Genomic DNA, 26537 nt, shown 5'->3' with positions numbered 1-26537 from the left:
ACAGTGAAACGAAAGACCCACTCACCCTGGAGACTTTAGTTCAGGTACCCAGAAAATGGCCACCACCCCACCCAGCCTTCATCACACCTATGCCAGAGAGACACAACAGAGGGCCTTTCATGGGGTTCTCTTCATCTCCGAGTGCTGGGAGGCAGTATCTGTACCCCTTCTTTCTGCAGGGAAATCAGGCAAAGAATTAAGACTCTGGCCGGGGTCTCTTCTTCTGATCTTGGCCTATATCTTGGCAAGGCTGCTCCAATCCAGTCCTGGCGCAAGTCTCTCCTGGTAGAAAGCTCAGAGAACTGATACCCAACATCTTCTCTGTTCTATCTTCGCTTCCTCTTCTTCCTGTTTCCAGTCCCCTCTGAATCCCCTCCAAGGTCTTGCCTCTTTGGCTTGGAAGCCCAATGTGCCCCCCTTATAAGCCATCCCAGAGATGTCTGCTCCTTGGCCACTCAGATCACCCCAAGCTACTGGCTTCCTTAAAGGGCAGTCTGCTTGTCTGGTGGGGCCATGCCAGGAAGAGATGTCACCCTGTGCTCTAACTTCATTTCCCCATCACTGCAGAGGCAGTTTCTTTAACCCCACCTGGCTTCTCTCTCCTCAGGGCGAAAGAATTCCGCACTTACTGTCCTTGGTGGTTAAGCTGGTATTGTCTTCAGGCCTGAGAAAGGAGAATGATTAGTTAATGGTGTTAAGTGAAGGGAGGGAGAGGGGGCAGGGAAGCAGAGCTGCATGCCCAGCTCTGGGCTTGCCAAGGCAAATAGCATCCTTCAGCCATTCCCACTGCTGCTCCTGCAAACGAACAAGCTCATCCATCCCACTCCAGGTCCTGGGCTAGTCCATATATCCACTCTGAGGGATGGGGAACCATGGTCATCTTCTTCCTCTAACCTTCGGCTCCAAGCCCCTGGCTGGAGACTAATGAAGGCGGAGGAAGGGTCATCAGGATTCTGAAAGACAAGGCCAATGTGGTTTGCTAGTCATCTTTGCGTCATCAAAGCGCCATCCCAGAGCATTTTCTCGAGTCATCGGCCCATCTCTGGCATTTGCTGCCTCACTCGGCTCCTCCCCCAACCAGCAGAAAGTCTGCTTGGCCAGGCGACAGGCCTCCACCCAGAATCCAAGCCCCTATTTGACCCTCCCCTTTTGAAGGAGTCCCAGGCGCCAGGGTGAGGGGTCTCTCTGAGGCAAGAGCCCATCCCACTCCCCAGGGAGCCTGGGGGTTGGTGGGTAGAGCCCTGCTTCACGGGGGTCCTTTCACCTGTCAGAAAGAGCAACGGGTTTTCAGGGGTCAAGCTGGAGACCTTGTACCCATTAACTCTTTCTTTCCTTTTTCCCATTCAGGTGAGGGGAAACTGAGTCCCACACTAGGCACTTAAAGAGCAAAGTGGGGAGAAACAAAATTCTCAAGATCTGGGCTTGGACAAGTGTGAAAACCTTGGGCCTGTGAATTCTGCTCCCTCCCTCCTTTATCTAGTCCAGGACAGACTTGCAGGAGCTTGGGTTTGAAGGAACAGCCCAAGGGCACCATCTCCTCTTCCCAATACAGGAATACAGGTACCTCTGGGTCTTTGGGATCCGGCCCACGGTTCTTCCCTCAAAGATGCCAGGACTGCGAAGCGTGGGGTCAGTGCCAGACCGGCGGCAGCCGCAATAGTGCAATCCGCTTTTTTCTCTGTGGCAGGGGTCCCGCGGGGTGGAGAAGGAGAGAGAAACCGGAATGCAAGGCCCCTGTTAGCTGTTGCTCTGCAAGGAGGTCCCCCAGGGCTGCACTGGTTGGTAGGGGCTGAGCCAGGAGGGGCGGAGGTGTGGGGAGGAGGTGGTCGGTGAACGCTGTTAGTTCTGACCACTGTGACTCTGGCCATTTGGGCCAGCTTCTCCTTGCTGCCACCTTGGCTAGTCAGTCCGGCCAGAGACACCTATCCCTACCCCCTCACCCTTCACAAGGTGGGGGCTGGGAGGCCGGCTCCTGCCTTCTGCACAGCGCCTCGGGAGGGGCTGGGGGCTGCGGGCTGCGGGGCGGGGCGGGGCAGGGCCTGCCTGGGCGCAAGGGCCCCCTCCCCCTTTTCCTGTCCCTGACGTCAACCCCGGCGGTCTCCAGCTCTCTCACTTGGTACTGGCCCTCTGCCGGGAAGCATGGGGCTGTCCAGGCTCCTCTGCGCCTTCCTGCTGGCCGCTTGCTGCTGCTGTCGCCGCGCCGCGGGTGAGTGGGGTAGCTGGGGGGCCCGCACCCCGAATGACCGGAGTTGGCATGGTGGTAGGGGCCAGAGGTTTGCGCTCTTGGCATGCACCCCTCTTTCCCAGGTCCCGCACCGGGCGCCTTGCGCGCACGCCACTCTTCTTTCATCCAGTTTGCAGCCTCTATTCAAGTATCCCGGGGGCAAGAGTGGAGAGGCGGGAGGAGGCTGCGGCCCGGCGCGGGAAAGAGTGGAGCCGAGCCTCTTGGGGCGCTGGGAGAGCTTTTCCTCAGGTCCTTCTGTCGGGGCCCGCAGTTGGAGTGGTGGCGGGGATGAACAGCTAGAGAACATCATCCACAAATCATGAATTCCGTGCCTGCCTGTTGCTGGAAAAGACAGCTTTCTTAGCTGGAGTGGGTGCTCCGACCCCACCCTCTCCCTCCTGGGCTTCGAGCCTGGCTGGAGGTGAGGGAGAGGAGATGGATGGCCGCTCCCGCCCAAGCTGGGCGTTGGCAGGGGTTGGGGGACAGTGTGGGTCGCCTCCTATCTACCCAGGTGACGGGATCACGGGTAGCAGAGACAAGGGACTGAGGCTTCCTAGAGTGGAAGCGCTCCAAATAGTACACCTCTGGGAATGGGACCACATTTAGGTGGGAAGAGCACCCCTGCACGAACTTGCTAGGAGCCAGGCACTCCGGTTTCCACGCTGCCCTTGTATGGCCTGCAGCGGTGTCGCATGTTTCTTTTGGCTCCTTCTCCCAGATCGCAGCTGCTGTCCAGCTAGGGAAGGAGAGGGCTAGGCAATATCCAGCTCGCTGGCCTTATGCCCATTGCCAAAAGCGTCCCTGGGGTAACCTGGGCTGCTGCCTCCTAAGCTGATTATTTCTGAAGGAAGAGCTACATCTGGCTCCACAGCAGCCGCAGGTCCAGCCTCACCCAGCCCTGCTCTCCTAGATCTGGGAAAACAGAATCAGGGATCTGAGGCTTCTGCTCAGGGCTGAAAACCATTCCATCTGACCTCCTTCTCTGGGAACCAGATTAGGGCAACAACGCAAGGCCCAGTAAGATGGAATCCCAGAGACCAGGCAGATGGGATTGAGTGACATCACCTCCAACCAGAGCAGGCAGCACGCTGGCACCACTGACATCACTCCTGTCCACTTCCTGGCCCTTGTCTTAACCCCTGGGGGAGACTCTGAGCCCTACACACTCACAAGACTCCCAGGATGGGGTCCTCTGAGTGTGTGGGATATCCACAGATGTGCTGCTTAGGGTCTGGGAGCATGAAAGGGGAGCTTCTGGCTAGGATTGGACCAGTGGGTCTTATGGGAGATTTGGGGAGGGGTTTTGGGGGGGAGTAAAGGGTAGAGTAATGACGTCTCCCCCTGGGTATGGACAAAGGGGCCTCTGTGCCCCAGCCTGGCACATACTTTACATTCCCACACTCTGAGCTCACTCATAGAGAAGGGGGCCTGGAAGGAAAAGGGCCTTCCTCTTGGCCCGGAGCCTGGGTTGCCCTTCTCTGCCAGCCTCATCATAGAGGTGCCTGGCGCTCAGGATCTCTGCTCCGATGACCAGAGATTACCATCCTGACTCCCTTGAACTGGGAGAGGGCTGGCCTGAGTGGTTGAGGGTTAGGAGAAGGCAGCGCCCTCTCCAGATCCTCAAGGAGGAGGGAAGAACAGCTGCAGTGAGCGGGTGTGGAGGGAGGGGATGGAGAGCAGCTGCTGTTGACACACTCCAGGTGTGCTCCTCCTCTCACCCCCAGGTGTGCCTGGAGAGGCAGAGCAGCCTGAGCCTGAGCTGGTGGAGGTGGAAGTGGGCAGCACAGCCCTACTCAAGTGTGGCCCCTCCCATTCCCAGGGCAACTTCAGCCATGTCAACTGGTTTTCTGTGAGTGCTAGGGCTCCAGAGAGGGCAACAGCAGGGGAGTTCTGCCCTTCATGTAGCTCAGGTCCTCCACCTCCTCTGCTGTCTCCCATTAGGTCCACAAGGAGAAGCCAAAACTCATCTTCCGCGTGCACCAGGGCCATGGTCAGAGCGAACCTGGGGAGTACCAGCACCGGCTCAGCCTCCAGGACGAAGGGACTACTCTGGCCCTGACACATGTCACCCTCCATGATGAGCGCATCTTCCTGTGCCAGGGCAAGCACCCTCGGTCCCAGGAGCACCGCTTCCAGCTCCGTGTCTACAGTGAGTGCCCCATCTGTGCCTTGTGGGCAGTGTGGGTCGGATACAGTGCCGGTCCCATTCCCCGCCTAATTTCTCTCCCTTGTAGAAGCTCCAGAGGAGCCAAGCATTCAGGCCAATGCCTTGGGCATTTCTGTGAACAGTGAGGAGCCAGAGGAGGTGAGATATGCCAAGGTGGCCAGGTGGTAAGAGGAGCTAAGGTAGGGCTTGGCAGGGTCTCAGAGGCAGGGAGACTCACCTTGTTCTTCTTAGGTTGCTACCTGTGTGGGGAGAAATGGGTACCCCATTCCTCAAGTCATCTGGTATAAGAATGGCCAGCCTCTAAAGGAGCAGAAGAACTGTGAGTAGGCCTCTCAGCCCTTAAAAACGGTGCTTATGGCGCCACGCAGGGACATGTTACGTTTTATTTTACATTTTTTTAAAAGTATACAAGTGATACTTGAAAATACTTTCATAAGAATTTAAACTGTACAGAAAATCTAGAAGTAAGATTTCCTTCCTGCCCAAGATGCACCACCCCTGCTCCAGAATTAATTTCTGCTGTCAATATGTGTTCTTTCAAGCCTGTTGCTATGTACTTACTCACACATGTAAATAAGTCTAGGAGTGTATAGGCTTTTGGTCAACCAGGGGTGATTCTGCTCCCATTTTTGGTTGTCATAGCTGGAGCAGAGAGAGGGGCTACTGGCATCTGGTGGGTAGAGGTCAGGAATGCTGCTAAACGTCCTACAGTGAGTGCCCAGCACTACAGCAAAGAATTTTCTGGCCCAAAACTTCAGTAGTGCTGAGGTTGAGAAACCCTGATCTAAATGGTATTGTATAGTATACACTATTATACCATTTTGTTTTTCTTTTTACAATAAGTCTTAGAAATCTTTACAGGTTTGTCTATTTAGATCTACCTAACTGTTTAGCCTGCTGCCCGGGATTCCATTCATGTGCATGTTAGTGGACATCTAGTGTTTCCTCATTTCTCATTTTCATCACTGCATCATTATTTTCACACACGCTTGTGTGTGTGCCCATGTGTGTTCGTCTTGGGTAGATATCAAGCAGTGAAACCCTTCTCTCTGGGTTGAAGGGTTACAGCTTGCCATTCGTACCTGGCTCTCTGCAGGTGACAGGGGTCCCTTTAGGTCTCTCTTGCCAACCCCAGGGAGACCATAGATGGGTTGGAAGCAGGGCTGAGGCCAAGCCCTTCTCCCCTTCCTCCCTGCCCAGGGGTCCACATTCAGTCATCCCAGATTGCAGAGTCGAGTGGTCTGTACACCGTGCAGAGTGTTCTGAAGGCACGGCTGCTTAAGGAGGACAAAGATGCCCAGTTTTACTGTGAGCTGAACTACCGGCTGCCCAGTGGGAACCATATGAAGGAATCGAGGGAAGTCACTGTCCCTGTTTTCTGTGAGTGCTGACCATCGAATTGGGGCTGGGCCCGGGGATGACACCTGCTAGCCTCTCCACATCCAAACATGGACAGCGTAGGCTGAGAGCTACCCCTTTACCATACAGACCCAGCAGAGAAAGTGTGGTTGGAAGTGGAGCCCATGGGAATGCTGAAAGAAGGAGACCGTGTGGAAATTAGATGTTTGGCTGATGGCAACCCCCCACCCCACTTCAGCATCAGCAAGCAGGTGCAGAGGGCTTCATGTGGGTGCAGACAAGAATATAGAAGGTGGGGAGGGGCACTCTGCTTACCCCTGCATCCTCTCCCAGAACCTCAGCACCAAGGAGGTGGTGGAGGAGACAGCCGATGACAATGGAGTCCTGGTTTTGGAGTCTGCCCACAAGGAACACAGCGGGCTCTATGAATGTCAGGGCCTGGACTTGGAAACCATGGCATCACTGTTGAGTGACCAACAGGAGCTGCTGGTGAACTGTGAGGGGCTGGGGTCCCAGTACAGGGGGACTGGGCTGGGACAAGAGGGAATCTGCCCACCCTGCCACACACATGCTGACACTGTTGCTGTCCTCAGATGTGTCTGATATCTGGGTGAGCCCCGCAGCCCCTGAAAGCCTAGAGGGTAGCAACCTCACCCTGACTTGCGGGGCAGAGAGTAACCAGGCCCTTGAGTTCCAGTGGCTGAAAGAAAAGGTACCCAGGTGGCCCTGGGTCTGTGGGGTGGGTGGAGTTGGGAGTGGCCTCTGATATATCTCTCACCCCAGACAGGCAAGGTGCTGGAAAAGGGGCCTGTACTTCAATTACACAACGTGAACCGGGAGGCAGGGGGAGGCTACCGCTGCATGGCATCTGTGCCCAGTGTGCCCGGCCTGAACTCCACACAGCTGGTCAACGTTGCCATCTTTGGTGAGACCCTCTGGGCAGAGATCAGGCGGCCTCTTGAAGCCACCCCAAATTGGGTGTTTCAAGCTCTTTGAGGACATAAAACCACCCACTGCCCTGGAGTGCTCTGTGGGGAGGGGGAAGTGGGCTAGCAATTTGCTGCTTCTCCAGGGCCCCCGTGGGTGGCATTAAAGGAGAGGAAGATGCAGGTGCAGGAGAACACAATGTTGAATCTGTCTTGTGAAGCCTCAGGACATCCTCGGCCTACCATCTCCTGGAATGTTGGCGGCATGGTGAGCAGGCACATCTCATCTTCCCATGCTCTCATGAATCCCTGCCCAGGCTTTGCTGCTGTGGCTGGACATCCTCCCCGCCCCCTGAGCTGCTCCTTCCTTGTAGGCAAGTGAACAAGACCAAGATCCACAGAGAGTCATGAGCATCCTGAGTGTCCTTGTGACTCCAGAGCTGTTGGAGACGGGTGCTGAATGCGTGGCTTCCAACTCCCTGGGCAAAAACAGCACCATTATTTTCCTGGAGCTGGGTATGGGCTTTGCTCTGCAGAGCACGTCAGGGGCATGCCAGTCGTGGGCAGGCACCAGCTTATGCTTTTCCAATCCCTCACCCCCATCCATTTAACTGCTCTCCCACCAGATTCCAACAGAACCACTGGTCTCATCACCTCCACTGTCACTCCTTATGCTAAAGCCAACAGCACCTCCACAGGTAAGCTAGGCCTGGCCCAAGAACAGGGCTGTACCAGGGCATCCTTACTGTGCCCTGTCTCTGGAAAGCCCTGTCCAGAAAGGTAAGCATGGCCCATCTCTCTCAGCCCTTGGTTGGGTGGGGCAGTGATGAAAATGCCACAGCCTGGGTAAGGGAGTTACTAGGAGTGTCTTTGTGGGACAGAGAAAAAGCTGCCAGAGCCCAAAAGCAAGGGTGTGGTCATCGTGGCTGTGACTGTGTGCCTCCTGGTCCTGGCTGTGCTGGGTGCTGTCCTCTGTTTCTTCTACAAGAAGGGCAAGCTGCCTTGTGGGCGGTCAGACAAACAAGAAATGTAAGCACAGCTCCCAGCACCCTGCCCCCCACCCCATCTTGTGTTACCCAGCTTGCTGCTTCCTAGGGTTGTTCCCCTGCTTGCCCCAGCACCCACTTACCCCTTACAAGCAGGAGTGATCTCAGTGCTCCCTGCTTTATTTACTACCCACTACCAAGATTCCATCAATCACACTTTCTCCCTTTCATTCAGGACCTGTTTCCCTTCCCTGTGTTGGCCCCAAAGCACCAAAGAGCCCATTACCCAGCCCAATATCCTCCCCAAGGGCCCTGGCCTTCCCTTGCCCAAGTTGCCAACCTCTTGCCTCCCTTCCTCCTCCCAGAACACTGCCCCCATCTCATAAGAGTGAATTTGTAGTTGAAGTTAAGTCAGATAAGCGCCCAGAAGAGATGGGCCTCCTACAGGGCAGCAACGGTGACAAGAGGGCTCCAGGAGACCAGGTAGGAGGCAGTTCCCATGGCTGGTGCCTGACGCAACTTCAGGGATTGGCAACAACAGGGGCTAATGGTTCTTATTTCTCCCGAACACTGTCTATCTTTCATTCTTCTGGGCTGGAGATGGGAGCAGACCACATCTTGCCCTCCTCCTAACACTATTCATAGATGGTAGGGGCCAGGCACGTGGCTGAGGGATTGTGGACAGGGTAGCTCCCAGGACTAAGAACAAAGACCCATACCATTGCCATCACCATATCTTGAATTGTACTTGTGGCTCAGGCCATGAGGTGTGACTTAGGGGCCTAGATTCCTTCCCAGCCCTGTCATACCTGCCCATTACTTCCCTCCATCCAGGCTGCTGTACCTAGTCCATCAGCATTTGCTTTAGTCCCTCCTCCCCACTTAATGCTCACACCCTGCCTGAACTCTGGTCACTATCTCCACATTCCTCTCTTACTTCTCTTTCCCCATTTTTAGGGAGAAAAATACATCAATCTAAGGCACTAGTCACTGAATCATACTGAACTCTTCTTTTTGCCTGGACCTGTCCTGCTGCTCCCTGCTCACTCTCATCCCCTCACTAAAGATGGTCACCAGAGCCTCTAAAGTGGACGGCAGAGAAGATCCCCACTCCAGCTGATGTGTAAACCACATTACAGACGGCCAAAGGGCTAGGACCAGAGCCATCCTGAGAAGGACCTCAGATGGCCCCACTCAATTGCCATTGTTTCAATTTGTTGAGTAATGCTCATCCCAAGGTTGGGGGTGCTCAATATTCCAGGAGTGGGTAGGGGAGCTTCTTGCAGAACATGTTCTCTCTTTACACATATTATGGATGTAAATACTCTTCTACCAAGAGCTACTGAATTAGCCTATTTATCTTGAGGTGATTTCCTGCCCCAAAGTTGGCTTCAGTTGTATCACTGAAGTGAAGCTGCACTGAGAGCCCAGGCCTCCTCTCCACTGGTGAAGTATGTTGTGCACACCAGTTCTGGACAGGACCCTGGCAGTTATCTAGAAGCAATTACCTGCCTGCCTGCCTCTGGATTCCCTTTTGTGATACTCCTTTTTCTGTGCAGAAGCCAGGAACTGGTGTCATTCCTTAAGAGATTTGCTGGTTATATCTCATTGCCCCTGCAGTGAGAAAACTGGGCACTGTTCTCCAGAGTTATGGCCATTGAGCACAAGCTCCTATATTCATTTGGCTCTCATAATCATATGAATGAAAAGCGAGTAGTGGACAGAGATGAGGTCCATATGGTCCTTTAAGGGGATTAAGGTACTACTTAAACAATCACCGAATTTCTACAAACTGAGCTAATGGACCTAGGCCCTTATGGGAGGACGGTACTTTAGGGATAAGCAACGAGGGCTGCTTGGCCAGAGCTTGGGGTATATATGTATCTGTGTGTGTGTGTGTGTGTGTGGTTTTGTTGTGTGTAAATTTGCAAATTGTTCCCTTCTACACACACACAGACATGCGCATGCGTGCGTGTGCACAAAGAAATAAAGCTTAATTGTCCCAGAAATTTTACACTGCTTTTTATTCATCATGGGGATGGCAACAGCCTCTGGAATTGGAACAGTACCAAAAGGAACACAAACCCTTTGCAGTTGGCAGCAGAACAAGTGGCTCAAGCTCTAGCACAGAGGACAACCTCGCTGCTCAGCAGCAGAGCTGCCCCGATCCAGGCAGCCGACAAGGCCTGCAGGCTGTTGGCAAGGAGCTCTTGCCTTTTTTCTGTGCTTTCCCGTCACTGAGACTTGCCCTCGAGGTATCAGCACAGACTTGCTGTGATACGTGGATCTATGGCTGCCTGATGTATCACTCCTCCACCCCCACCCACTAAAGAGCAAGAACTCAAGTCAGCTACACTAAAAGAAATTTTATTTAAAAATACGTTTTTACAGACATGGGTGCTTGAAAAAGCTCTTTAGTTAAGTGTATATATAAATGAATTAATAAATAACATTAGTATAACAGAACTCTAAACATTAATACATTGGCAAAACAAAGTGGACTTAAAATGAAAACGTATCTTAAAGCTCTGCTATTCTCTGTAAGAATATTTACCTTCTGTTTTTCTCATTCTTTACATGTGAGAATGATTAAATACTAACAAAATTTTTATATTAATGACACATTTTTAAAGTAGCCAACAAAAATCTCATCTAAGTTTTCATGTTTAATTTTTAACACTGATACAAATTGACTCTTTATTCTGCAGACAGCACTGAGCTCCCTCCAGCCCAGAATGTTAAATCCCAAATAAAGAGGGCTTTAAAAAGAATTGTTTCTAGCTCCAAATTCTTTATTAGTTAAAGGCAGGGAAGAATTGAGGAAAGGGAAAGAGAAAAGTAAAATGCTATTATATAGAAAACATACCACCCACCCGATACCCAGCGAGTGACCACAACACTGCTGACAGGCTTCTTGTGTGTTTCTTGCGGCCTTTCCCAGAGGAAACTAGATCCCACAGAGGGCACTAGCTGCGTAATCCTTTCAGTATGAAGTTTTCAAATGAAAGGGAAAGGCAGGAGGTCTAGGCCAGTTCACGATCCACCAAAGAGATAAGACAAAAACAACCTCCCCTTCTTAAGGGAGTCCATCTGACACTTCCATGAAGCTGGATCACTGACAGGATCCAGAGGCTGGGACACTTGAAATGGTCCAGAGTAGACCTGGAAATCATGGAACATTATGTCTCTTCTTGAGGGAGACAGCATTCAACCTGATTACTGAGACTCTGATAGGAAGCAACCAAATGATCCCAGGGTACAATGCTTGTTTCTTCCAACCAAGCATCACAGCAAGGAAAGGGGACCACTGACGCGATGCACCTGTGTGTCATGTCCAGCCACACAGGGCATGCCTTCCTTTTCCCTAGACTGTAGGGATCAGTGACACTCAAGGTAAAGGAGAGCCAAGACTCTGGTATTTCTATATTAAGTTCTAAATGCAGCCTGGGATACAGTACTGCCTTAGAAAGGCACAAAATGTTTGGCTTTTTTTTTTCAGTGTGCTAAAAATTGTTTTTGTTTTAAATAAAGGAAAAAGATATACTCAAATAAGGTTAAAAAATCCCAAGTTGCCACAGCCAGAAAGCAAGTATATCTAATAACACCACAGCCAGTAAGAGGTACGTGATAGCTGCACGGCCCAACTGCACATTTCAGGTCAAGGCCAAGACACCAAAACAGTGCTGAGAAGGGCCCTCTTCAGATCCTCAAAGGAGGCAGGAAGAAGAGCTGCAATGAGCGGGTGTGAAGGGAGAGGATGGAGAACAGCTGCAGCTGACACACTATTGGAGTGCTCCTCCTCTCACCCCAGGAGGCATCTACCTTCATGGGCAATGCTTCTGCAGGCTTACTCATCCAGACAGCAAAAGAGGCCAAGGAAAACACATGATCTACAGACTCATAAGTAGCTCTCTGCCTTTTCAGTTTCCAGATTGCCACAAGGATGGCAACCCTCACCCATCATAACAGGGTCAGAGGTGAGGAGGAAGGACAGAGCTGACCACAGTACAGCCCACTGCAGGGCCTGAGCAGTTGCACAGAGCATGTGTTGAGCAAGCCTCCTCTGGCCTCCCAATCTAGATCAGGGATAAAAGGATAACTTGTGCGAGGCGACATGGAGTGTGACTGCACATTAAGTTTTGGGACTGAGTCAAGAATATGGGGCCGGGCAATCAGAACTCTGATTTGTTCAGGGGCCAAATCAGCAGATCTGAAGTTGGCTTTCGGCCTTTGCTCTGAGCAAACAGAAGGAGTGGTAAGCCACATTTTTCTCAAGCACTACACAAGGAGAAGGGCAGCACTTCCCATCTGACTATGAACAAGCCTCCATGCAGTACCTGCGCACCCCTTTCCCCCCACCTCTTACTTTGTGCTGCTCTTAAGAACCAAAAAACATAGTACTCCTCTCCAAAACCAATCCAGGTTTCCTAGGACACTGAAGGTGGAACCTAAACTCAAATATCAAAGGTAAAGTCTGATAACCCACCCTTCACCACGTGCCTCAATGTACATCTTTGGATTATTAGGTTACTTCTGTGTATATCTAATAACTCCAATAGTTTTTAAAAGTTCTAATTATGAAATGCCTTAATAACGAAGGACAGGCTACAGAATGAGATTAAATAAGATAAAAAGATTCAGGCAAGCAGAAGCATAGTTTCAAAAATAAAAATAAAAGTTTTTAATATAGGTCTACAAAGAAAGCAATTGGACAGGGAAGGCAAAGCCATCCTTTCAAAAGGGCTCTCAGTAAAAACAAACAAACAAACAAACAAAAACCCCACTCCATTCTAAACTGGAATCTGTATTTAATTTATATCCTGACAACCCTCCTAACTATTACATATTCTTACTGGCTGCAGCAAAGCAGTTTCTGAGGTACCTAGGGAAGATGCCTAAGAATATTTCTGAGGAGCTCCCCTCATACAGGAAAAACCAAATGGAAGGGTAAGGAGAAGGGTACAGAGGGACACAGGCCATAGAATAAATCCATTTTCAGTGCTGAAACCTGAAGAGAGCACAGAAATCCACAGGTGACGGCAGTGTGATTTGGGATCTGCTCTCTAAGTAACATGAAAGAAGGATAAAAAACCTGAGATAGAATGAGGGCTAAGAAATGTCACCCTAAGAACAGACTGGCTCCAAAACAGGAGAAACTGATCCTAAAGAGGGAGATAAGAAATCTTGGACACCAAAAAAAAAAAAGAAATCTTGGACACCAAGACTCATAAAGAGAAGAAAAATAGGAAATAAAGACAGCAACCTGAATTAGTTTAAACCCAAGTATTTCCTTGATGTCCAGACAAAGTCCCACAGTTGCCTTTCACTCTCAAAAAAGCAGTATGATAGTAGTTTACTGCTGAAGTATTTTTAGGGTATCTATCCCATCTATATCCCCTTCTCTGAGAATCTCCTCCTGCCCCCTGAAGGAGCATGCTGCTGTTGTCCTGTGTGGCAAGGCTGACTGGTTGGGGGAAGATGCCCAATCAATGTGCTAGGGTGATCAAATTCTTTCTTGAGACTATGCACCAAGAGGCACTGGGAATCTGGTTCATGGCGATTGCTAGAGCTATGGACTTGAGGATTGGGGTGTCTATTTTGGACCTACGCATGCCAGTAAACAGAGTGACAAGCAAAGGGCTAGGTGCAAAGTGCTCCACTTCCAGTTCCATGTGAGTCAAGTGTATTTCCTGTCCTGGGTCCTGTGAAATACCCCGCCATCCTATGATTCCCACCTTTCTTTAGCTTCAATACTTCTGCTTCTTGCATCTAAAGGATTCCTAAACAAGATAGTCAAAGATATATCCTTGACCTTCTTCCACTATGCACCCTCCTCCATGTATTAAATGGCTATATACAGTTCTAAAGAAAGACTGCAAGTGGAGACTGAGATCAAAGTAGTGATAGTAATGCTCTATGCTGAATTAAAATACTTAAACTGAATTTCTAAAGCCTGAAAGTCTAGGAGAATGATGATGTATTGGTTTTAATACTAAGTTCTAGGATGTCTGAGGTCTCTAAGTTCCTTAGCTTGAGACAAAAGCTGACATTTAAAAAATATCCTTACTCGAGGATACATTTGATTTTAGAGAGAAGAGAGATGTGAGAAACATTGATTGGTTGCCTCCCATACATGCCCCAACCAGGGATCCAACTTGCAACCTAGGTATGTGCCCTGACTGGGAATTGAACCCACAACCTTTTGGTGTGTAGAATGATGCTCCAACTAAGCCACCCTAGCCAGGGCAAGGCTGACATTTCTGAGAACTGAGTTCAGTCTGTTTTACTGCCTGACTCTAGGGAGACCAAACAACTGGTTGAAGATCAGGACCCAAAGACAAGTGCCCATCCATCTCCCACACCTTCAGCCATCCTAAGACATAAGATTAGCTGCAAAGGTTGGTGAAGGATTCGAAAACAAGTTCCAAATAGAATGGGAAATGGTAACAGGTCACAGAAGGCTGATAAGGAAACTTCCCATCAAGGGAGATCAGGGACACAAGCAGCCCAGTAAAAAAGATGAAGGAAGGAACTAGATTGGACAGGGAACTGTGGACAGATGCTTTGCTTAAACATTTAATTGCACTACTGTGCAACTCTCAGTCATTATCTCCTTCAACCCACCACACAGATTCCACTTGAAATGCATTGAAATGGTGGGTATCTATGAGATTTACACAGAGGAGCCTCCCAAACAACATCAAGGCTACAGGAAGAAAATAGGGAGCAACGGGAGAGTCTTGAGCTATTTTAGCCAGGACAGCTCTGAAAGAAATGTAAGAGTCATGAATAAAAACTATACAGTCTTATTGGGAAGGGCTACTTTAGGGCCAAATGCAAGTGTTTGGACAGCGAAGTACAATCTTCCAACATTAGTAAATCACCACATGGTTGGTGGTAGGAGAGAACACGGAGCTGACACTTTCGGCAAATGGTAAATCACTCATAAATTTTTGCTGAACGAACAAGCAAGCTGGTAAACAGTCAGGTCAATGGTCAGGATACTGTTATTCCATGGACAGAGTCAAAAAGAACATGGTATGAAGAGGACTTCCAAACAGTTGGGAAGAAGATCTGTAACTCTCTGGCTTTTATGATGTGAGGTAGAAGATTCTGCATGAACACCATTGCTATCACCCACAAAAAGGTGTAGATCCTTAGTGTATATATTAATGTTGCCAAGAGAGTAAATCTTAAAAGTTCTCATCAGGAAGAAAAAAAATTTAGTAACTTTGTATGGTGATGGATGCTTACTAAACTTAGGAACTTACTGTGATGATCATCTTGCTGTGTATATAAATATTGAATTGTTACGCTGTATACCTAAAACTAATATACTATGCCAATTATACTTCAATAAAAAAGAAAAAAAGGTCTAGATCTTGTTAATAATGACTTAAAGGGAACACACAGTTCGGTTCCTACTTTGCAAGCAATTTATAAAAATTCATTTGTAAGTTTGCTGTTTGGACCATAAAATATATTTTACTTTTCTATACAAGAAATAAATATCTCAAGTATAAAGAATAGCAACACCCCTCCCTCAATGTTGTTGTTGTTTTTTAAATTCACAAAACAGCAAATGATACATCTTGGGCCCTGGTATTAAAAGTCTATAAAAGAAGAGAGAGATCTGAAGACTGGCAGAGAACATCTAGAGTGGGGCTGAGGAAATACAGGGCTTTGGGAGAGAATGACCAGCCACTATTTACATAAAGAGTAATAGATAAATGTGAGACTATAGTTGCCCAATATATTATTTACCTAAAAGAAGGTATCACATAGAGCCCGCAGGTTTTCTCCACTTTGAGAGCTCTATGCTTTAGTGGATGATGGGATGGGCAATTCACTGCAAGTCCTGCAGAGCAGCTGCCCAGTTCACGGGGGAGGCCATGTAAAGCAACCCTGGGCAGCAGAAGATCGGGTTGAATAGAAGAGCCTAAAGCATTTAAGAAAAATGAAACATAAAAGTGGTTTTACCTTATCCACCTGATAGTTAACAGAGAAGGAATCATTTCTGATAGGAAGGGAAAAAAGGATATGTTTGCAAAAAATGGCAAAACTCAAAATAAAGCCTGCTTATGAAAGGGCAATTTAAATTTAATTCTGAGCAAAGCCAAAGAATTAAAAACTGCCATAAAAATGGAGTTTAAGGGATGAGTTATTAGGCCTTAGTCAAAGGAAAATTTAAGAAATTAAATATTTAGGAATATCCTCAAAACAAGAGCCATATGAAAACTTTCCTAAGGCTTGCCTGGCAATCTCAGGCATGGATCTGGATGTACCCTCAGAGCACCCAAAGAGAAAAACCCTCACAGAACAGCCTAAAACCCTGCATGTCTACAGATACACAATTGACAAGCTAATACTCCAATCAATGGTGTACATGTTCAACACAAGGATCTGGCACCCCAGTTCAGGAAGGACCCAAAAAGCCACACAAACACTCCATTAGCCTATATAATCAAGGACATAATCTCCAAAGATGATTTTGGATGCATTTTGAAAAGGCAGAAGATATACAGAACCAGGGCTTTGGTCTCCTGATAGATCTTCAGACTATGAGCAATATCTATAAACGAGGAAATCTCCGTATGGTTAGGCATAAAACCTGCAGCCATTTTTTTTTTCCTTTTTCACTGTGTGGTTGCCTCTCACTCGCGCCCCCAACTGGGGACCTGACATGCAACCTAGTAATGTTCCCTGACTGGGAATCGAACCAGCAACACTTGACTCGCAGGCCGATGCTCAATCCACTGAGCCACAGCAGCCAGGGCTTGCAGCCATTTTTTTAGTTCTCTGTCTAGGCTGTCATTATCTCAATGAAACACATAACTAAATGTTACCACAAATGAAATACTAGTCTGGCTTTTAGAAGAAGCCAAGCTACTATTTCCTATTCACTGCCATTCTCCTCTGCACTCCACTCCAGTTCAGGACCTCCCACACCTGGCGGTGAGCTGTGGCATTCTCCATCATGCAGAGGCAACACTAGGCAACGATGGCAAATCAACAAGTCCTGTATTGTCTACCAGAGAATGTAAATGGTTCTGAGATGAGAGGATAAAACCAAAAGATACAGGAATAGCTAAAAGCCAAAAGAAGAGTTAGAAAAAGTTTTAGTCATAAAGATGACAAGATGGGAAAGAGATCTAAGGGGAGTCATTTCTGTTTGGATCTAATGATAAAAGCATGATTTAGTCTGAGATGGGTAGATTAATCAAAAAGCAGGCTTGCTTCTAATAAGGAAGAAGGTTATACCGTGTTAGGGAAGTCAGCAAAAGACTCTGGGCAGAGAATGACCTGAACTTGAGGGGTCATTCAGTAGTATTTACAAAAACTAATCTGCTTTAGGAACCTGCAATTACAAATTGCCTGGCTGTTGACACACTGTCTCTGACTACAGTAAAGTCATTTATTACACTAAATGATGTCTAATTACTGTGGGGAATGCAGTCATTAAAATGTAAATAGGACCTAAGGTAAACAGGAAAGGGGAAAAAGGTGCTACATTCCCAAAGCCACAGGCACCAGTGAAAACCAAGTTGTTGGGTAGTAAAATGTTGAGCGACCATGGATGGTACCCCATTCCTAAATGGCAAAGAAGAAAATCACTTCAGAAAATATAACCTGGCTCATGTTCAAAGGGAAACACCCATATAAGCTGGAATTAATTCACTGGGAATAAAAAGTGAACAGATAAATCCTTATTGTCTATTTTATGCATTTTATGGGTAAGAAAGTAAAAAGCATGTGAATGAAACTTCCTGAAAGCTTCCTGGCATTCAGGCCAGAAAGCCATCCTGGAAACCAAGGTTGTTCCCTTTCCATTAAGTAGAACACTCATGATCTACAATCATGACCAAGGCAACTGATTCCCATAGACTATTTTCTGCTGAGATCATGGAATGTATTTGAAGGCCTCTATTTCAAATCACTCATTATGTAGTTAAGATAATTAAAACATCTTATTTTAACAGATTCAATGTTCTTATAGAAATAATACTTTGGAGTGACTAGTGTTAGCTGCTATCAAATATGACTAGAATGATACAGTTACAGGACCTTTTTTTCCCACCAACACCATCACACACAATAAAGAACATCCTATAGGTTGCTTCGCTTCAGTAAGGCTGGTCATAGCAAGCTAACTGCTAATGAGAGACACCAAGGAGGAAAAGGAGGAAAGAGGAGAAGGAGAAAGAACAGAGGGGAGGTAATATAAAATTACAAGACTTTGTGCATATGATAATCCAAGCCACAGAGGAGTGCTGAAGTTGTAAGACACACTGGGGTTGGGTACCCTACAGTATATGGAAATTTTAAAAAGATTCCTTCCTAAACCTCTTGTACTAATTTTCCCTGCCTGGGATTAACACAGACAGTAGGTTAACCTTATAATCACAGGACACATACAACCACAGACAGCCGTATGTACACAACCACATTCTTAAACCCAGGAAAGTCTCAAGTTCTCAATTAGGATTTAGAGCACAATATCCTTTTACTGCTTTCTGTATTGTTCCCCAGTTAGGCTACCATTAAAAAAAAAAAAAAATCTATATTCTCTCTTACTGGAGACTGAAGGACACCTTCAAATATACTCCCAAAACAAATAAAATAATAAAATACACTAGCTGCTCCAGTTTCATCCACTGCTTTGCAATCTTAGAACCACAGTTGTGCTATCCCACAGACCAGGCTAAACTTCATTGTGAAGTCTCCAAAGAAACCTCTCTGCCCTTTAGGTGCTACTTGAGTAAGAGCTCCCAGTTTGTTGGTCCTCTAGAGCTGCAGTAAGGAGATGATGTGCTAGGTGGCTACATGGGCAGGAGAAGAAATAGAAACAAATTCCCGGAGGATATTTTTGGCCATTTCAATGTTGTTGTGGGCAATGACCAAAGCTTTCTGAATGTCCTGGTAGGAGTATCCCTGACTCATGAGGTTCTCAATCTCACTGGAGAGCTGTGGTGAGGTGGTGGCAGCAGAAGCAGCAGCGCCACCTTGCTGAGAGCTGCCAGCTTTTCGTTCAGAATTGATTCTCCGAGGGAATGGCTTGGGAGGCCTCTCAGGAGCCTGGGAAACCTCAGTGAAGTCTAGAAGAAACAGGAAAGAAAATATTTGCAAATGGGGAAGCAGGGAGGAGAGGATCCTCATTTAATGGCAGCAATAACAACAATGAACTAATATCAAGACATTACTGACCTACAGTCAATTGGGATATATATTCTTCAGTCAAAAGGCTGAGTACCCTGGCCGGGGAGCTCAGTTGGTTAGAGCGTCATCCCGATATACCAAGGTTACAGATTCAATTCCTGGTCAGGGCACATACAGAAGCAACCAATGAATGCATGAATAAATGGAACAACAACAAATCCATGTTTCTCTCTCTCCCTCTCTGTTTTCCCCTTCCTCTCTCTCAAATCAATAAAATTTTTTTAAAAGGTTCGGTTTTACAGGTTCAAGGATTTTAATACATGGGCCCTTCCTTGTCACAGCAGGAACACCCTTCTAAATAGACCATGCACCTGTTCTGCTGACAATAACCACCACTGTCGTAAGCACAGAACATCTGCATTTGCATCATGTTTTACACTTAGAGATAAGTTTTCATACACATCACTGTCTGGGTTTTTTTTTTTAATTTCTGAGGGTGACAGAAAAGACACTGAAATTCTCCTTTTCTGAATAACAAAATAGAAATGAGGATAATTTTCGGTGAAGCATTAAACAAGGTTGGGTGGACGGGGATCACTGCCTGTTTCAGCAAATGGATGCTGTATATCTTTTTCACCAGCTGTTGAAAGTGACAGCAATTTTGGCTGCTGCTCTTGAAGGCAGCCACAGGTGCAAGAAAAACAGCCCATGACAGTCAAGGCCCAAATCTTGGGTGGAGTTGAGCAAAGGGGAAAAAATTGGAACTATTGTAACAATATAATCAATAAATATACTTAAAAAGAAAAAAAAAGAAGACCCAAATGTTGGCTGGCCCCATGCCCATCCAGTGTGCTTCCCAGAGCCCACACACCTCCTTTCCAATGCGGTGGAGTCCAGAATTCAGGAATTTGTGGTCTGACACTCCAAGCTTAATAACCACTGCCATAGTGCACAGAAATCCTTCTAACCCCCAGCACAGAAGGAGCCATGGTTTAAGGAACAACCTCATTTCTAAGTCTGGCAAAATCTTAGAGTCTTGACTACAGTTTAACTTTGTAATTTGAGATCCAGGATCCACTTTCCTCTCATTTAGACATACTTTTTAGTCTACTAGTTCCAGCTACTGATTTACTGCCACCAGGCAGTCAGGCATCTCTATTTGAGTATAAACCAGGAGCCATACAGCAATTCAGTACAAAGCCAAGGTAGCCTGGAGACTCACTTGTTGTGGGATCACCTTCCAGAGACAGCCAGCCGAAGGAGGAGCTGGCATTAGAGATATCTGAGAGCGTGCGGCGGGCCAGCACTGCTGGCACAGGCGGCTTAGGGACGTCATACCCATCATCTTCATTTTCTGATTTTTCAGGGCCAATGCCAGCATGGCCTGCAGCCAGATTACCTTCCCCTAGAGCAAAGTTTATGCAGTTACCTTCTAGTACACTTCATCTCATAACACATTTCAATATTAAGGGCGCCCTTTCATTCATGCAGGTATGGACAGAGTCAAACTGTTACTAAATGCTTACTACAGGCCAAACACCATGTGAGGCCCTGTGGGTAGAGATACAAGACAAAGAAAATAAAATCTACCCCAATTCTGCAGCTCTAACTTTCTGAACACGTCAAACGCTACTCTTGCCAGGATGAAGCCACTTAAATGCCACTTCCACTCAACATTTTATCTGTATTTCATTTTAGTGGGCCCTGTGAATGCTTCCTTCTTGAACTTTCAACTTGGTAAGCTATTTAATATGGGAATTAAGTATTTATCACCCCCACACAAAAGAATTTCATCAATGCTAAAAAACAATGGGAATAAAAGAGAACTGCCAGCATTGCAGGTTCAGGTCATTTAACACACGTGTGTCTCTAGGCCCTGGAAGGATGAAAATGCACAAAAGAAACTAGTGGTGTGAACAGGAAGTACAAGAGAGGAAGAGGTTTTACTGCCCATGGGTCAAAGATATTTTGCAAATAAAATTATTTTAAAAAAATTTCTGCTTAAATCAAGCTATCTCACTAGCCAAACATTACAGGCTCATTCTTATGGCAGAATAGCTACTCACCAAAGATGCTGCTCTCCGTGAGAGGTGGCGCCACCTGGGACTGAATATTATACATTGCTTCATATGTACAGCTATCAATCTGCTGGTCACAATCACATGCTCTGAACCGGAAGGAAGGTAGCATAACGATCTTCAGAAATAGAACTCTGTTATCTGCAAACTTATTAAGATTCATCTATTCACTACTGCTCTAGACCCTGATTCTAACAAGAGAACATTCTTTTGCCAGTATCACTACGAAATGTAAATTTTGCTTTTGTGTGGAGTAAAGACATGTTTTTGAGGTTACTGTGATGCTGAGGAAACGTAAGTGGAATTGCTTACAGCTATTAATAGGCTTAAACATTAGGAAAGATACATCTTTCTGCTTTAATTGTGGCTGGTTAATGCTATGTGAAAATAGCAAGCCAAGTAGTTGAGTAGCGTCAACTTAATTTCAAAATAGGACTGTTGTGAACCTACCGTAAACTTTGGGGTGTCTCTAAAGGCCGTTTCGCTTCTGGCTTTTGAAGCCCTAGAGGCCTAGAGGTGGGAGTCATATACTCTGTGTCCTCCTCACTTTCACACTGCTCTCCAGGTGGCAGCTTCGGCACAGGAAGAGGTCTAGAAGATGAAAAAATAAAAAATAGAAAAAGAATTAAAAAGCTGAAAAACCTACAAGTATGAAATAAGTGTCTTCAAAACAAACAACAACTCAAATTTGACAGCTAATAGACGCCAAAGGGAACTATTATTTCTTCTGGCTAAGATAGGTAATTATTAAAAACACAATAACTTAATTTTCACTTTTAACTGACCAAAGGTGAGGCTATTAGGTTTGAGATGCATTACACCAGGGCAGTACTTCATTTCAGTTAGATTCTGTCCTCAAATGAGTTAGAAAACCAGTCGAAGAACTAGCATGCTGGTTTTTCTTTCACTAGGCATGAAACAAACAATAGCAGGTGGGCCCTGGCTGCTGTGGCTCAGTGGATTAAGTGTCAGCCTGCGAGCCAGGTGTCGCTGGTTCGATTCCCAGTCAGGGCACATTATTGGGTTGCACGTCAGGTCCCCAGTTGGGAGGCGCCAGTGAGAGGCAACCACACAGTACAAAAAAAACCAAAACAAAACAAAACAAAAAAAACAAAAAACAAAATAGCAGGTGGCTTTCTGACAATATACTAGGAATGTATAAAAATCTCAATGATAGAATCTACCTACAGTTTCAAAGAATATATAGCTTGTTGAAAGCTATCTCATAGCATAAACAGGTTTCCTACTCATAATATACAATAAGTGCGTCGGTAGTTAGCATCAATTCTGTGACTACATCCCAGATCTTTGAATCCCAGCCTTCAGGAACCTTGTCATTATAACCATACATAATTCTCACCCAGAATATTTTTGTTCTTAATTGCATTTTTTTCCATTACCATTTAACCCTTTTTTAAAAGTATTTTATTGATTATGTTGTTACAGTAGTTCCAATTTTTTTTTCCCTTTGCTCCCCTCTGCCCAGTACCATTCCCTCCAGCAATCCCATTCCCTTAGTTCATGTCCATGGATCGTGTATATAAGTTCTTTGGCTTCACCCTTCCTTATGTTATTCTTAACTTCTACCTGTCTATTTTGTACCAACCGGTTATGATTCTTAATCCATGCACCATTTCCCCATTTCTCCCCCTTCCCCCTCCCAGCTGATAACCCTCCAAATGATCCCATACCTATGATTCGGTTCCTATTCTGGTTTGCTTAGTTGGATTTTGTTTTTATTTTTTAGATTCAGTTGTTGATAGTTGTGAGTTTGTTGTCATTTTAATGTTCATAATTTTGATCATTTTTTTCCTTAAGTAAGCCCTTTTGACATTTCATATAATAATGGCTTGGTGATGATGAACTCCTTTAGCTTTACCTTGTCTGGAAAGCACTTCATCTGCCCTTCTATTCCAAGTGATAGCTTTGCTGGATAGAGTATTCTTATTTGTAGGTCCTTGAACACATTGAACACATACTTCTTGCCAGTCTCTTCTTGCCTGCAAAGTTTCTTTTGAGAAATCAGCTCATAGTCTTATAGGCACCTCTTTGTAGGTAACCCTCTGCTTTTCTCTTGCTGCTTTTAAGAGCCTCTATCTTTAACCTTGGCATTTTAATTATGATGTGTCTTGGTGTGGTCTTCCTTGGGTATAGCTTGTTTGGGACTCTGTGCTTCCTGGACTTGTATGTTTATTTCCTTTGCCAAATTTGGGGAGTTTTCCTTCATTATTTTTTCACTTAAGCTTTCAATTTCTTGCTCTTCCTCTTCTCCTTCTGGCATCCCCTATGATTCAGATGCTGGTATGTTTAAAGTTGTCCCAGAGGTTCCTAGGGCTCTCCTCATTTTTTTCAATTCTTCTTTCCTCATTCTGTACTGGCTGACAGTTTTTTCTTCCTCATGTTCCAAATCATTGATTTGAACCCCGGTTTCCTTCCGTTCACCATTGGTTTTGTGTGGATTTTCCTTCATTTCATTTAGCATAGCCTTCATTTCTTCCTTTATGCCTTTGCTGTACTTAAGCATATCTGTCAAGCCTGTGAGCATCTTTATCACCAGAGTTTTGAACTCTATGTCTGTTAGGTTGACTATCTCCTCATCTGTTAGGTTGGCTATCTCCTCGTCGCTTAGTTCTCCCTCTGGAACCTTGATCCGTTCCCCTTTTTGGGCCATACTTCTCTGTCTCCTCATCTTGACAGGCTCCTGTGTTTGTTTGCCTCTGTGTCTTAGGTAGAGCTGTTGCACCTGTTACGTTGTAAGGGGTGGAGCCTTAGGTAATGGTTAGTACAGGGCAACCCATTCCACCACGTTGTGACACTGTATGTTGGGGAGGGGTCTAAGAGGGAACAATGCCACTTGCTCAGCACTTGCCTCTTTTCCAGGCACTTCTCCCACTTCCTTATAGGACTGGCGCCTCTCTAGCTGTTGCCCTGGCTGTCGTTCCCAAAGCGGGTGGTTCTGCGGACATTCTAGGATCGTGGGGGCCCTTTAAACAAGCGGACTCTTCTGAGAGACTGGCAGTTTCTTCCTCTAACCCAACCCCCACTGGTTTGCACAGTCAAAAGCAATGGGGCTTTATTTTCCCTGGCACTGGAACCATGACCTGTGCGGTCTGGTCTGGTGCTGGGAGCACTCCCCAGGTGTCTGTGACTGTGCTTTCCACCAGCCTGCTGCTGCTGCTGCTGCCACCACCACACCATATCCTCTCCGCCCCAGCTCCACCCCTCCTACCTGTCTGGATGAGTCTTTATATCTTTGTTTGTTGGACTTCCTTACAGCTCAAGTTTCTGAACTTCTAGTTGTCTCTAGTTTTGAGGTAGTTGTATTCCTTCTTAGTTGTGGAGGGAGACCGAGTGTGTCTGTCTAGACCTCCATCTTGGCTGGAAGTCCCATTTAACCCTCTTATATCCACCCCCACAATCATCATATTGTTGTTCATGTCCATGCGTCCTTTTTCCTTTTTGCTTGATCTCTTCACCCCTTAACTCCCCATTTCCCCCAGCTGTCAGTCAGCTATCTATGAGTCTGTCTCTATTTTCCTTGTTAGCTCAGTGTGTTCATTAAATTCCACGTGTGAGTGAAATCATATGGTATTTGTCTCTGACTGACTTCTTTCACTTAACACAATGTTCTCCAGGTCCAGCGATGCTGTCACAAAAGGTAAAATCTTCTTTTTTACAGCTGAGTAGTATTCCACTGTGTAAATGTCCCTTAGTTGTTTTATCCACTCATCTACTGATGGACAGTTGGGCTGCTTCACAAGAAGCTTCTGAAATAACACTTCCCCTTACACCCCCAACTTCTGAAACTAGATGAAGACAAAACAAAAGCAAACAAATAACACTCCCACAACTATATAAGAAACAAAATTGCTTCTGGTAATATGAGTCAATGAGTATTTCTCCTCTCTTCTTCTTTGTGCTTTTTTGCACAGTCTAAATACTCTATATGAAACACTGATTGGATTTGTCTGTTTGTGTTTACTTGATGTTTATTTTTCCTAATTATAAAAGCAATAGCTGTTTATTATAAAACACTTAAATGCTAATGAAACCTAACAGATGACAGTCCCCTATAATCTCACTTCAGATTTCTTCTTATATCTACATATTACTTTCATTAATTGTGGATGGATGAGTAAAAGTATACATAGATAAATGTGTAATAAAACAAGCATAATAAAATACTAACAGCAGAATCCAGGTGGTGAGTATATGGATGTTCACTGTAAATATTCTTTTACCTTTAGTCTATGTTTGAAACTTTTTATAAAATGTTGGGAGAAAACAACCCATAAAGATTAACAAAAAATACCAAGTACTGGTGAAGATGTAGGGAAATGGGTACTTTCCTATATAATTTTATAAAGAAGAATTATATGGTGTAACTTTTCTGGAGTGTTAACTCAGCGAAAGTATTTAAGCAAACATGCAAACCCTTATACTCAGAAAGTCCATTTATAGGATTTCCCTAAAGAAAGAAAAAGTCTAAAAATAAAAAAATAAAAAATAAAAAAAGACTAAAAAAATAGGTAACAGCCTGTCAAATAATACTGTGCTGAATAAATTTTAAACCAAAACTACTTCTGGCCAAGATGGAGGTGTAGGCAGACACGCTGCATCTACCTCACAACTAAGAAGGAATTTACAACCACTTCAGAATTTAAAAAACCAAGAAGAGCCAGAAAATTGAACTACATGGAAGTTCAACAAAGAAATATTCAGCCAGACAGGTAAGAGGAGTGGAGTCAGGACGGAGAGAATGAGGTGTGGTGCTACAGCAGCAGCTATGGGGGCTGCGCTTGTCAGCAACAGCTGGCAGTGGAGCTAACAGCAGCAGCACAGGGACTGTAGCTGCGACGAAAAGCACAGTCAAACATTTTAAACCTGGGAAGGGCTTCCAGCCCCAGACCAGACTACACAGCTTATGGTTCCAGCCCCAGGGAAAATAGAGCCACATTGCTTCTGACTGTGAAAACCAGTGGGGGTTTTCAGAGGAAACCAACAGAGGCAGTTTGTTGAGTACGGGAAGTGGGAGAAGTGCCTGGAAAGGGGGTGAGTGAGGGGCAAGTAGCACTGTTCCCTCCAGAGCCCTCCCCCACATACAGCACCACAACGTGGTGAAGCAGGTCACTAGCACTGATAAATACCTAAGGCTCCACTCCTTACAACATAACAGGTGTGACAGCTCTACCTAAGACACAGAGGCAAACACAGAAAGCTGTCAAAATAAGGAGACAGAGAAGTATGGTCCAAAAGCGGGGCAGATCAAGGTTCCAGTGGGAGAACTATGCAACGAGGAGATAGCTAACCTAACAGCCAAGGAGACAGCCAACTTAACATATGCACAGTTCAAAACACTGGTAATAAGGATGCTCAAAGACCTGACAGAAAAGATTAAGCATGGAAGGAAAGAAATGAAGGCTACACTAAGGGAAATGAAGGAAAATCCACACGAAACTAGTGGTGAAGGAAAGGAAACCAGGGTTCAAATCAACAAACTGGAACATAAGGAAGAAATAAACAATGAACCAGTACAGAAAAAAAACAAGAATTTTAAAAAATGAGAGGCTTAGAAACCTCTGGAATATCTTTAAACATGCCAATATCTGAGTCATAGGGGTGCCAGAAGGAGAAGAAGAA

General features: G+C 46.0%; 2 protein-coding genes across 2 annotated transcripts in view; one reads left to right on the top strand and one right to left on the bottom strand.

Annotated features, from left to right (window-relative positions):
- Nucleotides 1-1376: 1376 nt before the first annotated feature.
- Nucleotides 1377-9575, top strand: MCAM (melanoma cell adhesion molecule). The gene is made up of 18 exons (XM_090266103.1): nucleotides 1377-1560; nucleotides 1688-1778; nucleotides 2105-2206; nucleotides 3949-4073; nucleotides 4166-4373; nucleotides 4459-4529; nucleotides 4623-4710; nucleotides 5592-5771; nucleotides 5880-6001; nucleotides 6084-6246; nucleotides 6344-6462; nucleotides 6534-6675; nucleotides 6823-6944; nucleotides 7051-7192; nucleotides 7303-7374; nucleotides 7558-7705; nucleotides 8028-8145; nucleotides 8620-9575. The coding sequence occupies exons 3-18, from the start codon at nucleotides 2140-2142 to the stop codon at nucleotides 8647-8649; spliced, it is 1917 nt and encodes a 638-aa protein (XP_090122229.1). The 5' UTR covers nucleotides 1377-1560; nucleotides 1688-1778; nucleotides 2105-2139; the 3' UTR covers nucleotides 8650-9575.
- A 6246-nt stretch (nucleotides 9576-15821) lies between these two features.
- The window catches only part of CBL (Cbl proto-oncogene), a 137392-nt gene continuing 126676 nt past the window's right edge, over nucleotides 15822-26537 (bottom strand). Inside the window, exons 13-16 of the mRNA XM_090266099.1 lie at nucleotides 21348-21488; nucleotides 20886-20986; nucleotides 20042-20224; nucleotides 15822-18758 (exon numbers count right to left, since the gene is read on the bottom strand). Of these exons, the coding sequence (XP_090122225.1) occupies nucleotides 18475-18758; nucleotides 20042-20224; nucleotides 20886-20986; nucleotides 21348-21488 (709 nt within the window). The 3' untranslated portion in view covers nucleotides 15822-18474. The remainder of the gene's footprint in view (nucleotides 18759-20041; nucleotides 20225-20885; nucleotides 20987-21347; nucleotides 21489-26537) is intronic.

This window comes from Furipterus horrens, unplaced genomic scaffold (assembly GCF_987537825.1).
Source record: "Furipterus horrens unplaced genomic scaffold, mFurHor1.1.pri manual_scaffold_2, whole genome shotgun sequence".
NCBI lineage: Eukaryota > Metazoa > Chordata > Mammalia > Chiroptera > Furipteridae > Furipterus > Furipterus horrens.
Note: the sequence above shows the minus strand (reverse complement) of the source record. Positions and strands in the feature narration are given on the sequence as shown.

Bases quoted from the DNA above. Each gene is read 5' to 3' on its own strand.
- MCAM (XM_090266103.1), top strand. From the start codon at position 2,140: ATGGGGCTGTCCAGGCTCCTCTGCGCCTTCCTGCTGGCCGCTTGCTGC. The intron at 4,711-5,591 runs GTGAGTAGGCCT...CTCCCTGCCCAG, and splicing joins TCTAAAGGAGCAGAAGAACT to GGGTCCACATTCAGTCATCC. The intron at 7,375-7,557 runs GTAAGCTAGGCC...TTTGTGGGACAG, and splicing joins AGCCAACAGCACCTCCACAG to AGAAAAAGCTGCCAGAGCCC.